Source organism: Tetrao urogallus (assembly GCF_951394365.1).
Source record: "Tetrao urogallus genome assembly, chromosome: 2".
Classification (NCBI taxonomy): Eukaryota; Metazoa; Chordata; class Aves; order Galliformes; family Phasianidae; genus Tetrao; species Tetrao urogallus.
Genome location: NC_136814.1, coordinates 55,990,127 through 56,004,937, shown reverse-complemented (window position 1 = coordinate 56,004,937; position 14,811 = coordinate 55,990,127). Strand labels below are relative to the sequence as shown.

The window sequence follows — 14,811 nt, the reverse complement described above, 5'->3', positions numbered from 1 at the left end:
ACAACTACAGAAGTTTGGCCTGCAGATGCCACCCTGCAGAGTGCATCACCTACACCAGACTGCTACCACAAAAATAAAACTCTCCACGACTTTGAGAAGATTGCTGGCTGCACCAGGGTTTCAAATCCTGTTTGGAGGCACCAGGCCTTGAAGCATCCCCCAGTAATAAACAATCTGATGGCAGATGAGGAGACACATATTTGCATTCTTCAGCTTGCTTCACAATCACTGGCAGGTCATTCTGCCTCTCTGCAGTATACTTCCTATCTTAGTCTGTTGCACATGCAGATGCAATTTATTTTGGGTCACAAATGAAATCTTGAAGTCAGACAGCTTAAATCCCACTTCTCTGGACCAAGGTTAGCACAAAAATCCTTGATCTCATTTGGAAAGTCTAGGCAATATTGCACTGAACTGGTAATTTCAATGTAAAATTTACATTAAGTAAATGGCTCCACAGCTTAGCATGCTGACAAAAGAAATTGTATCATTTTAGTGGGAAATACAATCACAGGCAGAAAATGAAAAGACTTCAGTTTGAAAAACAGAAGAATACTCAAAACTGTTGACAGTGCTTTTTCCCTTCAGATGTTATTTCTAAACATGTCAGTATTATGCTAACTGGAATGCCAGCGCTGGCTAAAAATACGTTTTAGTTAAATATTATATTTAATGTTAGAAGTTAAACATTAAAATGCAGTTGCTGAGCGGAAGAGCCAGCAAGAAACCAATCATCTTGGGTAAAAGGCTGCAGAACTGAAACAGTCCTTCACGGCTGTTTTTTCCCTTGTATTTGTATTCACTCGCAGCTGCACATAACACATTTTTCAAGCATTTAAGTGTTGACAAAAGCAAAGCACTTAACTTTCTTGTTGTCCTGGAACTTAATACAGCTGACTTTCAGATATCTTTAAACAAGTTGCACTGTACTTCAATGAGGAAGCTGCCTCAAATGTACTGGTTGTATAATACACAAAACTTTGAGCTTTTCAACTTTCTAGTTACATAGCTGGGCAGCCAAACATAACAGATAGTGAGAAGCTGTTCAGATGATAAAATCGCAAAGTTCACATGATACACTCTAGTACATGTGGTCTTCTCTAATGAGTTCACCTCACCTTATCAACAGAAGGCATGAGGAGAATAATTTCAGCTGTAATTATATCACACACTGCAGAGTGCTGAGTCTAGGACACACTTGTAACTACAACAGTCAGCACTGCTGCAGAAATCATTTAGTCCCCATTCTAAGAACACCCCAAAATGATAAAAGCTGATGCGATTCATGAGCATTTCTTAAATTGAACTTTTTATTTGGAAAGTTTTCAGCTTCTAGACATCACCAAACAGCTTCCGTTTCAGACATACAACAGCAGGTGCCAAGAAAATCTTTCTAATGGTGTAACTGTGTATGCAGTTAAAATGCTGACTTTTTTTTCAATTTCTGAAGTTGCTTCTTTGGGAAGTTCACTTGGTTGTTTAAAGAATTAAAGTGAAATGAAGAGGAAGGGGTGCGGTTTTGGCAAGGAACAACATACTTCTTTTAATTAGAATTTACAGTCAAGTCACAGCATAGCAATGTAAATTCATAGCTGTCTTATCCCATACAAACTCTTCCATCAGCTATGGTATTCCAGAGCACATCGATAGCACAAATTGGTGCAGGGTTAAGTTCCTGGTCTCTGACTAGTCCGGGTAACAGACTGGAAAGAGGAGCAAGCAGGCAGCCATCAGCTTTCATCAATTCCCAATCACAGAGCAGCCCAAAGAAAAGGAAATTTTTGTATCTGAAACAAACAAAAAAACCAACCCACCCTCTCCGACAGCAACAAAACACACACACAAAAAAAAAACGAAACGGGAAGTATGAGTTTCTTCCTCATTCTAGTTATATCAGCTCTGGTGTCTAAGAGAAAGAGCACTCCAGATGTACACCCTTCACTTGTCAGCCTGGAGTCACTTGCCCTCTGAAAATCCAGACAGCTGCACCCGGGAAGCCAAGGGGAGCTCTGCTACCAGCAAGGTCAGGCAATCAGCCACTGGGGAACAAAACAGACGTGCACCAAGCACTTCCTTCCAGACAAAGCCAACAGGAGCATTCGTTAAGACCCTACATTTCCATAGAAATTATCCCTTTCAGTTCCACAGTATTTAACTTCTCCATCATGCAACGCTTTGGCATTACTGCCTGCATGACTTCTTAAATGGGAACTAATGATGATATGCTGCAGTTTGAGGAAGTACGTTTTGCATTCAAACTGGAACAGATCTGCGTTTGTAGTAGCACTCAGTTCTTCTCAAAGTTTCAGCCTGGTGCAAGCTTTTGATTTTAACTCTCATCTTCTGCTTGCCAACATGGTCTGAGACTGAGACCACACCTAGAGGTAACTCAGCTAGTCAAATGGCTGAAAAAGGTTCACCAAAGAACTGAGTCTATTGACAGGAGGGGAAAAAAAAAAAAAAAAAAGACTCAGAACACATAACACTGAATGAAACAAGATCTCTCTGTACATACAGAAAAATCTAAAGAATTCAAGAGATCAATATGTATTTTTCCTAACTTCTCTATTAATGAATTACTTTGTCCATCACAGTCACTCTGATATCCTAAGTAAATAAAGAACTTCAGTTTCAACTTGCTTTCTTGCTTTCCTTCATCAGGCATGGAAACAATTTGCTTTTCCCTTGGCTGTTCCCAGTAAGGTTGCTGCTGACTGCAGAGGCCAGTTTCCGCTGACCAGACAAGGACGTGGAACTCTCAACCAAGCAGCTCTCTGATGCCATCCTTGAAAGCTCTCTTGAGACAAAAAGGTGAGATGTGACAAGCACAACACAGGCTGGATTTCAGCAGCCATCATCTAACTACACTGCAGGTGCTGGCCGGTTACAGTTAACAAACATCTAATCCATTTGGTATTTTCTCATTTAGACATTCTATGATTTTTCCTTCTCCTGTAAAAACTGCCAATACACAGCATTAAGACATAGAACACTTAAGCAATAGTTTTACTATTTAAGGAATATTTACATGAATCCTCAGCTTACGGTAAGCAAAAATTATATACTGCATTCCAGAGAAATGCTTGAAAATTTAAATCTGATTGGAATTAGGATTTTGTGCCTTTAAATATCCAGAGACAAGTCATGCGGTTTTCTTGGACATGCTTTTTTTTTTTTTTTTTAAATAAAGCTTCCTCAATGACTTCCTTTGTAATATAATCTCTGCTATATATATACGTATATATATCCTTCAAATAGGGCAAAAACACAATAAAAATTTTTGATGTAAGTATTAGAAAGATTCTACTCCCATTCTCCGTAAAAAACATCAGCCAGTCACAATACTAACTATTGAAGATTTGTATCACAATGATTAGTAAGATTTCTGCAAGTTGACAATGCTCTATCCACCTCATCTGAGTAGGCTTTGCCAACCAGCTTCTGAGATGAGACAAGGTGACATAGCACTTTTACAGAGTGGCTCCAGCTCCATTCTAAAGCAGCTCAAAACAAATCATCAGACATCAGCTTTTGCTGATCTTAGCAGCAAGTAGTTAAATTAAACTTTAAGAAATAAAAGCTTCTGGAATAAGGGAGAGACTGCACACCATAAGGTAACTACTTCTCTGCTACTGCACCAGAGGCACTATCACAACTGACTCATACAGGCAAGAATTAAATCTGCCCCTGTTCTCTCCAGAGGGGATGGGGAGGTAAGTTTTGTTTGGATATATCCTTTCCCCCCAGTTTAATTAAGGCCAAAATGTATTAAGAATAACACCATACTTTCCACTTCTATGCTTTACAGCTCCAGATGGGCTGAAACCCTGATCTGCAAAGGCACTCTACGGGCATCTATAATACAGGAACAACTATGGGACATAACAAACAGAACAGCAACATGATTTCCTCCCTGCCTGTTTAAAAGAAGTGAAAGTTAAACTATTCAGATTTCTTTTCTTCAAATCACCTAGCTTAAGGTAAAACTAAGCCTAAATCCACAGTGGGAAGAAAGCAAGCAAAGTTTATTTTAAAACTTTATTTGCTCTAATGCAGGAACACTAAGATAGAAGAGATCAAAAGACAATTTTTTATTCCACTCTGCCCAATCACCTTGGTCTTGCCTCATCAGTTGTGTTGAAGCACATCAAAACTGAACTTACATCATGCAAAGACCAGATGATTTTTAAAGAAGAAATAAGAATTGTTAAGACTGTGTAACTGGTCAGTGTCATTCCCCTAGAAAAGATTTCCCAACGAAGATGTAACTTAACCATTACATTTGCAGTTATGCATTAGAAGTGCTCAGTATGTAAAACTGAACTATGGAAACATGAAACGTGATTAGAACAACGTAAAGAACAACCAATGCCGCCTCAGCACACATGGCTAACAAGGAATATACTTATCGCTATCCAACTCATTCTTACTGATTATTACATGAAGCAGCAGAAGAATGTGCCTTTTGCAAGCCTAACAACACAAGTTCTCAAGGAAATGCCTTCACAAAGAGAATCATGCTTCTGAGGAAGAAACAGGAGATGAACATTGGGAACTGGCCCACCAGGATACGGCAATGACTAAATTACAGGTCTTCATTTTTCCAGAGCTTCTCTTTGATAAGTGTTACTCACTATTTTTATACAAGGCTACAAAAGATGCCTATTCCACAGGAATAGAAATACAACAGCTCAACAGAGCACCCGGCACCACTTTCCTCTAATTTTAAGAAATTTCAACTGTTTACGTTCCTCCTTTCTAGTAACAACATTCATGTGAAGCCACGGGCTCATAGCAAGAGGCTGCAGGGCAACACCACTCCCAGCTTCTGCTTTGCTCGTTCCTCAGGGGAAGTCAGAATACACGGACACATCAGCTGTGGCATTAAGCACCCTCCGATTTTAGCGTTAAGCTTTGATGAAGAAGCAGCGCCACGCGTTTCACGCCTGGCAGAGCCGAACCCTCCACTTCCCCCACAGCTTCACCGAGCTCCCACTTCTCAGGCAGCAGCAAGTCACTCGACAGGAAAGGCAGCGATAACGCCGGGCCCCAAGCCCAGGCTCTATTTGCACAGGCGATTTGTAGCCTTCCTTCCCGCAGCCAACACACCTTGCTCCCCTCACACCTCCAACACCACGAGCGCTCTGATGCAGCGCAGCTCAACTCCCCGGGCTCAGACTGCACTTAAGCCGCCACAGCACACCGGCTCGAGGCCTCGGAGCAGCACGGCAGCGCCCGGCAGAAAGCTAGGGGGATGTCACGGCGGGAGGAGCACGAGCTGCCACCCCGGAGCTGGGCAGCCTCCACCCGACAGCGGGGCTCCCCCGCCTTCAGCCGCCCAGCTCAGCCCCAGGCCCAAGCGGCGGCCGGGAGCTCCCGCAAACACCGAGGCCCCACCGTGCCGCCCTCTGACAGCCCCTGCTCGGCCACCGCCCCGCCCGCGCCATCCCTCGCCGGCCACCCGAGCGTGGAAGCGAGAAAGAAGCGGCCGCCCCGATCCACTCCCGCCGCCCTTACCCGGCTCCGGTGTACCTCTTCGCACCGGGCACGGGGCGCCGATGACAGGGAAGCCGGCTTCCCGAGGGAGTGCCAGGGCCTGGCCGCCCGGCACCACCCCGTCCTGTCATGGGGCGGGGGCCGCGCCGTGACGGCGGAGGCGGGGGGAGGAGCGGCCGCGGGGCCGGGCCGGGCCGGGCAGAGGAGGGCTGCGGGCCCAGAGCTGCGGGCAGGGGGCGCTGCCGGCTGGGAGGGCTCGGGGTGGGCGGGTGTGATATTCGCGCTGCGGCCTCCAGCGGGCGGCGAGGTTTCAGAGGGTCGTTAAGGTTGGAAAGATTGGAAAGACCGCTGAGATCATCTGGTGCGACCGTCAGCCCACCGCCTCCGTACCGCTAAACCGCTTCACTCAGTGCCACATCCATGTGGTTCTTGAACACATCCAGAGATGGTGACTCAACCACCTCCCTGGGCAGCCTGTTCCAATACATCACCACTCTTTCCAAGAAACGTTTCCTTATATCCAACCTGAGCTTCCTCTGGCACAACTTAAAAACACTGAAATACAATGAAATACAGTGCCATTATGTGAATGTTCTTTCTGACCTTATGTTTTGGTCATCATCTCTAAATGGAAGTAGAAACTTATAAGTAAACTGAAAGAATGGGAGATTATAAATATATTTAAAGAAGTCTGGTGAGACATCTGGAACAAAAGTTGTATGAGGAGTGGCTGAGAGAACTGAAACTGTTTAGTCTGGAGAAGAGGATGCTCAGAGGCAACCCTATCACTCCCTACAAATAACCTGAAAGAAGGTTGTAGCAAGGTGGGAGTCAGTTGCTTCTCCCACTTAACAGCAATAGGATGAGAAGTGATGGCCTTAAGTTGTACCAGAGGAAGTTCAGGTTGGATATTAGGAAACATTTCTTCTCAGAAAGAGTGGTGAGGTATTGGAATAGGCTGCCCAGGGAGGTGGTGGAGTCCCCATCCCCAGAGGTGTTCAAGAAATGTGAATGTGGCATTTAGGGACATAATTTAGTGGGCATGGTAGAGAAGAGTTGAAGGTTGGACTAGATGACCTTAGTGTTTCTTTCTAACCTTATTGATACTGTGATTCTATGCCTAAAAACCACTGCGGCAGGGGGAGGCAGAGCTAGCAGTTGGACATGGGGGAACCTGGTCTCTCCTAACCCAGTCACATGAGAGCATGGGATAGATGAACTTCTGAGGCCTCCTTCACAGCAGCTGCGAATGCTCCTGAATCCTGCTCCATTTTTAAAATGGAAAAATCACAGGATCATGTGTTCCCCAGTGCCCTGCAGGCTGGGATGCTTAACTTGTGAGATTAAATTAAATACTGCAGAGTAAACCCTGTTGTATGGGTGGCTGGGAATGCTGTCTCTTCTGCAACACCCAGCCTGGACCAAGGAAGTTGGGAAGAGTGATTGTCCTTCTCCTCCCCTTGAGCTGCCTCACAGACATGAGTGTTTATTTTTGCTCTGTCATGGATCTTGGTCACTGCTATGATCTGAAAATAACTAGAGTAGAGGAAACTCTCATAACGTGGTAAGCAAATAGCACTAGCAGAAAAGTCCAAGAAAACTCAAACACCATGCAGTGAAGTAAAAAGCCTGAAAGATTTACCCTTACGTAGATGATTTTTAATATTTTTCAAAGCATGCTCAAATGGGAGAGGACTTTTGTGGTTTAATTCAGCAGCTCAGCACACAAAATCTTTTCTTATTCCCTTCCTCCTCCTAGTGTTATAGGGGAGAGAACTGGAAAAAGAGAAAAGTAGAACTCATGGATTGAGATCAAAACTATTTATCAAAGCAGAAAAGGAAGAGATAAATAATATATATAACTACAATGTAAGTGATGTATAGTGGAATTGGTCACCATCCACCCACTGATGCCCAGCTAGTCCCTAGTAGCGGCAGCTCCCTCATCCAACTCCTCTCAGTTTTGTAATTTTTTTTCACATGATGTCTGTCATATGGTACAGAATATCTCTTTGAACAGTTTAGGTCAGCTGCCTTGGTTCTGTCTCCTCCCAGCTCCCTGTGCCCCCAGCCCCTTTGCTGGCAGGACAGTACTAGAGGCTGAAAAACTGAAACATTCTTGTCTCTGTACAGAACTGCCCAGCAACAACTGAAACATCGGTGTGTTGTTTTTTTTCTCCTAAATCCGAAACACAACAGCATATAAAACTCCGAAGAAAGTCAAATCTGTCCCAACCAGGACAACAACATAGCCTTCAAGACTGGCATATCTACATAAATTTATATTAATAGATGCCTGGAGATGTCCAGCCTTACATTTATAAGTTAAAGTTGTTAAGAAAAAGCATTCTGATATGCCTAATTTTCTAACTTGCCATGGGAATGTTTACCTCTTCATTCTAAATTTAGTATGTTATTTAGATTAGCAATGATCTTAATGCAGCTACGTGCATGGGAAAATTTTCCCTCCACGCTGTTGAGCAGTGAAGTTAATCCAGGATTATCCCACTAGATGGTGCACTAATGAGAGGGTAATGCACTTCTTTTCTGTATCAAGGCCTTGCCTTGATTTTTACATCCAAGTTTTGATCATAAAATCTTTGACTGAGCATAGCCACTCCTACTTCTAGGAGCCTCAGCTAGGCTCACTGTCAGTTTTCCCTCAGAAAACAATGATTTCAAATAAGTACTTCCAATTGAAAAATAAAAGAAAAAAGAAGTGTCCTGTTATTCTTCCCATTATTGCCCCCATTACTCTTATTATCTGCAGATTGCCACTTCTTTTTTAGCTTGCAGATAACACACTCATTGATCAGTGTTCATTCTCACACCTTGGAAATAGTTGAGGTGAATGATTGCCTAGAGATACTGGGTGTTCTACGGACAAAATGCTTGTTCTCACATGCTGTTAGCTCATTTAGCATCTACCTTTCATTGTTAAATAACTAGAAAAGCTTGTGATATTATTCTTTAATGTACCCATTTCCTACAAATATCTTACAGCCTGGGAAGGAAACTGGATTATTAAACAAACTTTTCATTACAATGTTGTCTTACTATGAAAATATTTAAACAGCCTCTTTAATATAGTAATTTGAAGTAAGATGCAGTTAAGACAGCAGCCAGAAAGTCCTGTTTATTGACCAGGTTCTCCTGAGAGCACAAAATATCCTTTAAACAGCACTATGAAAATGTGCTTTGTTTTACAGTTAAAACAGCAGTGTTATTTCACTTTTTTCATAATTTCCTTTGCTAATAAATAATAGTGTTTTCGATCATTTGTAATATATGGCAGGAGTTCTGAAGAAGCCGCCTTTAAGTGTAATATTCAGAGATGCTGGAAAGGAGAGCTGCTAGAAAATTTAATCTATAAATTCATGCCATCAGCATATTTCTAGACCTCATTTGTGTTACCTAGGAATTGAGCTCTGAACCATATGTTCATCCAATTGCAGACTACATTACACAAAATGGGGAAAGCTCTGGAAAAAGAAAAGGAGAAATATTGAGACTGTGGTATGTGTAGATTTGGCAGAGAGAGTACTGTGGATATTCAGTAGATATCACTTAAGATACTCTGGATATTCATTGAGTCTGAAAATCAGCATTTCATATCTCTGCTATTGTATGTAAAATTAAACTGATGTGGTGTAACTTCAAAAACATTCTGTTTATATTCCCTATGCTATCCAATATTTGAAAGAGGTTGAAATTAGACCAAGACCAACACCATGTGATTTGGGAGGGACATTGCTTCCTGCTCTCCCAGTGCCTGAGCCAATAGTCTGCTCCACCTTCTTGTCTCCTTCCTGGAGTCCTCTTGTTTCTGCAGTCCCCACCTGCAAGCACGTGTAGCCAGCAAGGCGCTGTCGCTGAGTGCAGATGATGAGTACAGGGTGGCACAGGCATTGGAGTTGCTGGTGAAACTGAGGCTGGGCAGTCACTCCTAACCAGCTCTGCATTCCTGTGTGATACACAACAGCACAATAATGCAGAAATTCATCCCTATCCTCATACTCCTTACAAGTGTCTTCTCTCCCAGGCATGAGCAGTGCATAATTTACCTTGCAGGCAAATCTCATTCTTGGCTATTGCATTTCACTTGCGCACCACTGACATTAGATATGGAGAGCCATGCTGTTCACATTTGCTACAAATGGCAAATTGTCTAGCAAGGCTTCCCAGCAAATGCTTGATGCATTCCACAGAGTGAAGAATTGGATTTACTGTTGTTATTTCTATTTGCAGATTTAATTCAGCTATCCACTCCAAAACCTGAAATAGGATTATGTTCCTATTACACCAGATGCTGTTCCAAGTTATGGCAGATGACTATTTCAAGCCTTAACAAGCTAGTGGGTGAGTTACATTGCAGAATGGCTAAAAAATTGTTTAAAAAACTGTTTTGAACATTTGCAGGTTAATTAGATTGCTACTTACTCGCCAGCAGCAGTAATTGTCATATAGTATATATTTTAAATAACAAGAGAAAAATTCTATTCCCAACATGGATGTTTCCTAAAAGAATAAAAGAAAATGAGGCTTTCTAGCAACTTGTTTAAATCTTTATTTGCCTTTCTATTAAATTCTCAAAAATCACAATATGCTTTACCTGCACAAGAGAAGTGAGCTGAAATTATTCTTGCAAATTCTGGTCTTTAATTAAGAGGTTCCTGGAAATAAAAAGTCCTTCTTCCCTCAGGCAGACCACTGTAACATGATGAAGATTTATGCAGGGCATAAAATTAATTGTCAGTATTTTGTTCAGATAAAGAAATACAAATCTATGGAAGAACATACATTAAAAAGAATAAGTCTATGGAATTTGAGGCCAGCAACTAGATCTTACGGAACTAATATCTTTTCATTTCTAAAGGAGTTAATTGTTGAGCAACTGATCTCCACTGTTTTATAGCTCATCATTGCCATTATCATTTTACAATTCATAATTACCTTCATTGCTTTTTGAAACCATGGAGAAAAATGCACAAAGGAGTCATGACAAAATTTGTCTGTGTAAACATCAAAGGTAAGGAGTAAGAGGAGGGGTTATAAAGATGATGAAAGCATGAGTTACAATTGCTACAAAATGCAGTGACAGAAGAACAGGAAAGCAATTATGGCTGCTTCCAGACCTGCCTCACCTGTTTGCTCTAGCACTGTATGTGCCTCTCTCCATTGTCCCAACCTGTTTAACCAAAAAGAAGATCTAGCAAGTCACCTAATGTGATGTGCTAATCCTTCTACTGTAACCTAGAAAATGATAATCCATCAGGGGAACAATGCTCATCCTCTTCCATAGAAGAAAATTATAAAGACAGATTATGCAATGGGACTCCAAAAAGAAGTGGCCAATTGAATATGTTTGTGACGTGTACTTTCTTGAATCTATCGAGGATTGGTAGAAAATATCTCAAATAACAACTGGAAACTCAGTGAAAGCTCCCTTTCTTTATTGCTTTGGCTGTGGTGAGTTCAAGAGAAAAAGGTGTCAGTAAAAGGTGTTTTTAAGATATCCATATGACGCAGTTCGGTTTGAGACTTGCAGATTTCTACATAACTAAATGTCTAAACTTCTGTAAGATGCCCTTGCTTATGCTAAATACCCAAACAGGGACATCTAGTGCTGATTTAGATACCCAGGTATGTCCCACCTGGCTCTATGCCTCCGCTTCCTCTGAGCTGAATGCTAATCTTTTGTAGTCATCTCAGCTTCCCTAAGGCATCTTTGGTGTCACCAGGCAGCTGATTCATATTCTAGAAATTTACTGACTGCAAGCAGAGCTTAAACAGCCGTTCTGGTTATAACTATAATCAGCTTAAACACTTACTGTAATCATAGACAGCTATGCACATTAAATTTAAGAGCCTTCATCTTGAAACTCAAGCCACAATCTAAGATTTTAAATATATATATTGTTTTCATACATATTTCTGTGGTATTCTGTCACCTGTATTTCCCTAAGAATCTGATTCTGCTTTTCTTTCTTTAGCCTGGTCATTGGCTTTGCTGTGCTATGCTAACTGTACAAAGTCTATAGATGTAGGCAGTAAGGTGTGAGGTTTTTACCTTTTCTTACAGAATGAGTAGATAGAAGAACAGTAGAAAAGTCTTTGTATTCCATCCTAAGAAATAATGAAAATTAATACAACAAACCGGGGCAGTATCAGACACTGAGAGAAGGATGTGATATAGAATGACACTAACATTCTAACTAACAGACATAGGGCTTCATAAATGTCTTAGCTTAAAAACATCGACAGTTTACTGTCACTGTCCAGGACAACCTTGAGATGAACTCTTAGGTATTCTTCTCCTTCCTCTGTAAAGCTTGAGCTTTGATTATTTTGAATACCAATATATATATATATATTTTTGACTGGGGTGTTACGAGTATAGACAAACAGTAAAAAGTTTTGAAATAATCTGATGTCAGAACAGATTACAAAATGCTAAAGCAATAACTCATTTTTGCTAGTTGAGGAAACTCTTGCCATGCAGAAATCTTAACAGTATGATAAAAAAAAAAAGAGCAAAAGGAGTTTTGGCATTTAGTTTATTACATACATAGTTAAAATATATTGCTGTTGCAACAATTACATTATTGCTCTGATTTCCGACAGAGTATCGGTTGTGAAATTCCTCTCTTTTGTTCTGACACATGTGCCCATGTGGGATTGATTCAATTGCCTACTGAATTAGTAAAAAATTAATCACTCTTTTAAGAAAATTGTTGGGTCTCTGCTGGTCTCTTGCTATTAGTTATTTTCTTTCTGTAGCTGTCTCTTCTTTTCTTCTTTCAGTGTTTGTCCTATAGAAAATATGCCTCTGAATATAAGATGAAATGACATTCTTTAGAAGACAATAATAATTCAAACAACATTAAAAGCTAATAATATTTTCACATGCCATTAACAGAATAAAATGATGGATTATTACACTTATTGTTTGTATGCCTATTAATTCTTTATAAAAGAATTACTATTGCTTTGTACACTTCTTTTCTTGATAAAATGGTCATAACGTTGAGGTAGAAAATAACTCCATTATGTATAGTACAAAATTTTACCATTCAGCTTGCTGCTTCCTGAACAGAGATCACAATGGTCTACAGATCTAAAATTGGCCTATGAAATCACAAAAACATAGACATAGCTGAAGAAAACTAAGAAACTGCACTGACACTTCATGTGCAGCTCAAATATGTAAGCATATGTTATGTCTGTAAGCAGACCCACTTATTTGGGATCAGTCAATCAAACACAAAAGCATGAGGAGTCCTAGGGAAAAGAAAGACAGCAAGGAAAAAAAACCCACAAAAATTATTAACAGTTTGAATACTCCATGCAACTCCTTTCCTCCCTCTGTCCCCTTCTTCTACTCCCTTACACAGTAGGAATGGAAAAGATACAAAGGACAATAAGGATTAAAGGTATGGAGCATTCACTTTGCACATTCTGATTAAACAGGTATCTTCATTCCATGGGTTTGAAGAGATTCTACCAAGGAATTTAGGATGCATTTCCCGTACGTAACATCTGGCTCAGTAGCAGACTAGGAAAATTAAGTTAAAAATGTCAGATTGATGTTTCTTTTCCTCTGCTATTGTCCACTACCATAGTTAAGGATTTCGTCTTACCTGTTGTTGCATCCTTATATTTTTTGTACTTAAAAATCAGCATACACCCTTTGTAACTTACTAAATCATCATCGCCTACTTTGTTTATTAAAAACAACTGTCTCTTAAAAAGGTGTCTTCAGAGACAGGCAACAATTTTTTCAATAACAGTATGGATAGGGTCCTATTTTGCAGCTGACTATAGGCAAGTTTCAAATGCTTGTCACATCACATAGCAAAGTCAAGACTAACAAGGCATGTGTGCTGAGATAAATGTTGTGGACAATTATTCACAGAACAGCATGCCTATTTAAACCCGAGATTTGCACAAGCCAGCTGTTTTAGGAAAAATAAAAAACTAGCTAGCTGGATGATCCATAATATTCATGAGGAATGCCTAAACATAGCCTAAAATATTTTCAGTGGTGCATGAGAAGGTTCTGATCATTATTGGTACAAGTCTACTCTTGATGTCCTGGAGCAAAAGATCCCCTGAGTTAAGACTAGTTTCACAGCTTTCCTGAACCAATGATAGGAAAACACATAGATCAAGGGATTGCAGGCAGAATTAAAGTATGCAAACCAAATGAGGATGTCAAATAGGACTGGAGGAGTGATGAAATTCACAAGGCTGTCTACCATGGTGTCAATAGTAAAGGGCAGCCAGCACAGGAGATAGATTCCTACAGCTACCCCAAGAGTCTTTGCTGCTCTCTTTTCACTTCTGGATGCTCCTCTGTGTAGCTGAGCCCCAAAACTTTTATTCATGTTGTTTATCAATCTGGCTTGCTTGTTAGCGACAGTAAATATTTTTACATACAAAGTTATCATTATGAGGCAAGGGAAGAAGAATACTGGGAAATTCAACCACCCCCAGAGCTTATTGAACAGCAGCTGGCAGCTACCAACGCAGGGTACATCTTGCAAAAAATGGCCCAGCCCTTCTGCAATCTCTTTAATGTACAGGAAGATAGAGGTGTAGACCATGGGGACTGCCCACCCCACCCCAATGCACATGCAGGCCACTCTTAGAGTAAACTTGGTGGGGTAGAGCAAAGGGTCACAAATTGCACAGTGCCGATCTATGGAAATGAAACACAGGTGAAATATGGAGGTCAGGCAAAAGAGTGTGTCCAGAAAGGTGTGCAGTTTACAGAAATCATCTCCAAAATACCAGCAACTCTCTACGGACCGGATAGTGCTGAAGGGCAGCACAGTCAATCCCAGGAGCATGTCAGCCAAGGCAAGGGAGAGGAGCAGAAAGTTGGTGGGAGTGTGCAGGGCTTGGAAATGGGAAACAACGATGACAACGAGTAGGTTCCCCAGCACTGTAATCAGTATGCCTAAGGAACAGGCCAGGTAAATGGCCAGCTGCACCCCGAAGGGATGCTGGGTTCTGTGACAGGAGCCGTTCACCTCATAGCACAAGGCGATGAGCATCCCCATCTCCGCACTACGGCCCTGGGCTGAGCCCATGGCAGGTCCTGTGCCTGCTCGGGTTAGCCGCAAGCCTGGAAAAGGATTCAGCTTCCAATGGAGCTGCCAAATGACCTGCAAAAAGCTGTTTAAAAGGCAGATTAGAAGGAGAGATGCCTTTTAATCAAATACTTTTATTTAAACTATTGAACAGTTTGCATATTTCAAGTGAAAAAAAACGAGCCTATAATATCACTTTTGTATCTCCTGAAGCTTCAGA

At 41.2% G+C, this 14,811-nt stretch overlaps 1 protein-coding gene across 1 annotated transcript; it reads right to left on the bottom strand.

The window, feature by feature from the left end:
- Positions 1–13,562: 13,562 nt before the first annotated feature.
- LOC306958929 (trace amine-associated receptor 5-like) lies at positions 13,563–14,555 on the bottom strand (the record flags this gene model as incomplete). The annotated part of the gene is made up of 1 exon (XM_079550554.1): positions 13,563–14,555. The coding sequence occupies one exon, from the start codon at positions 14,553–14,555 to the stop codon at positions 13,563–13,565; it is 993 nt and encodes a 330-aa protein (XP_079406680.1).
- Between the last annotated feature and the right edge of the window lie 256 nt (positions 14,556–14,811).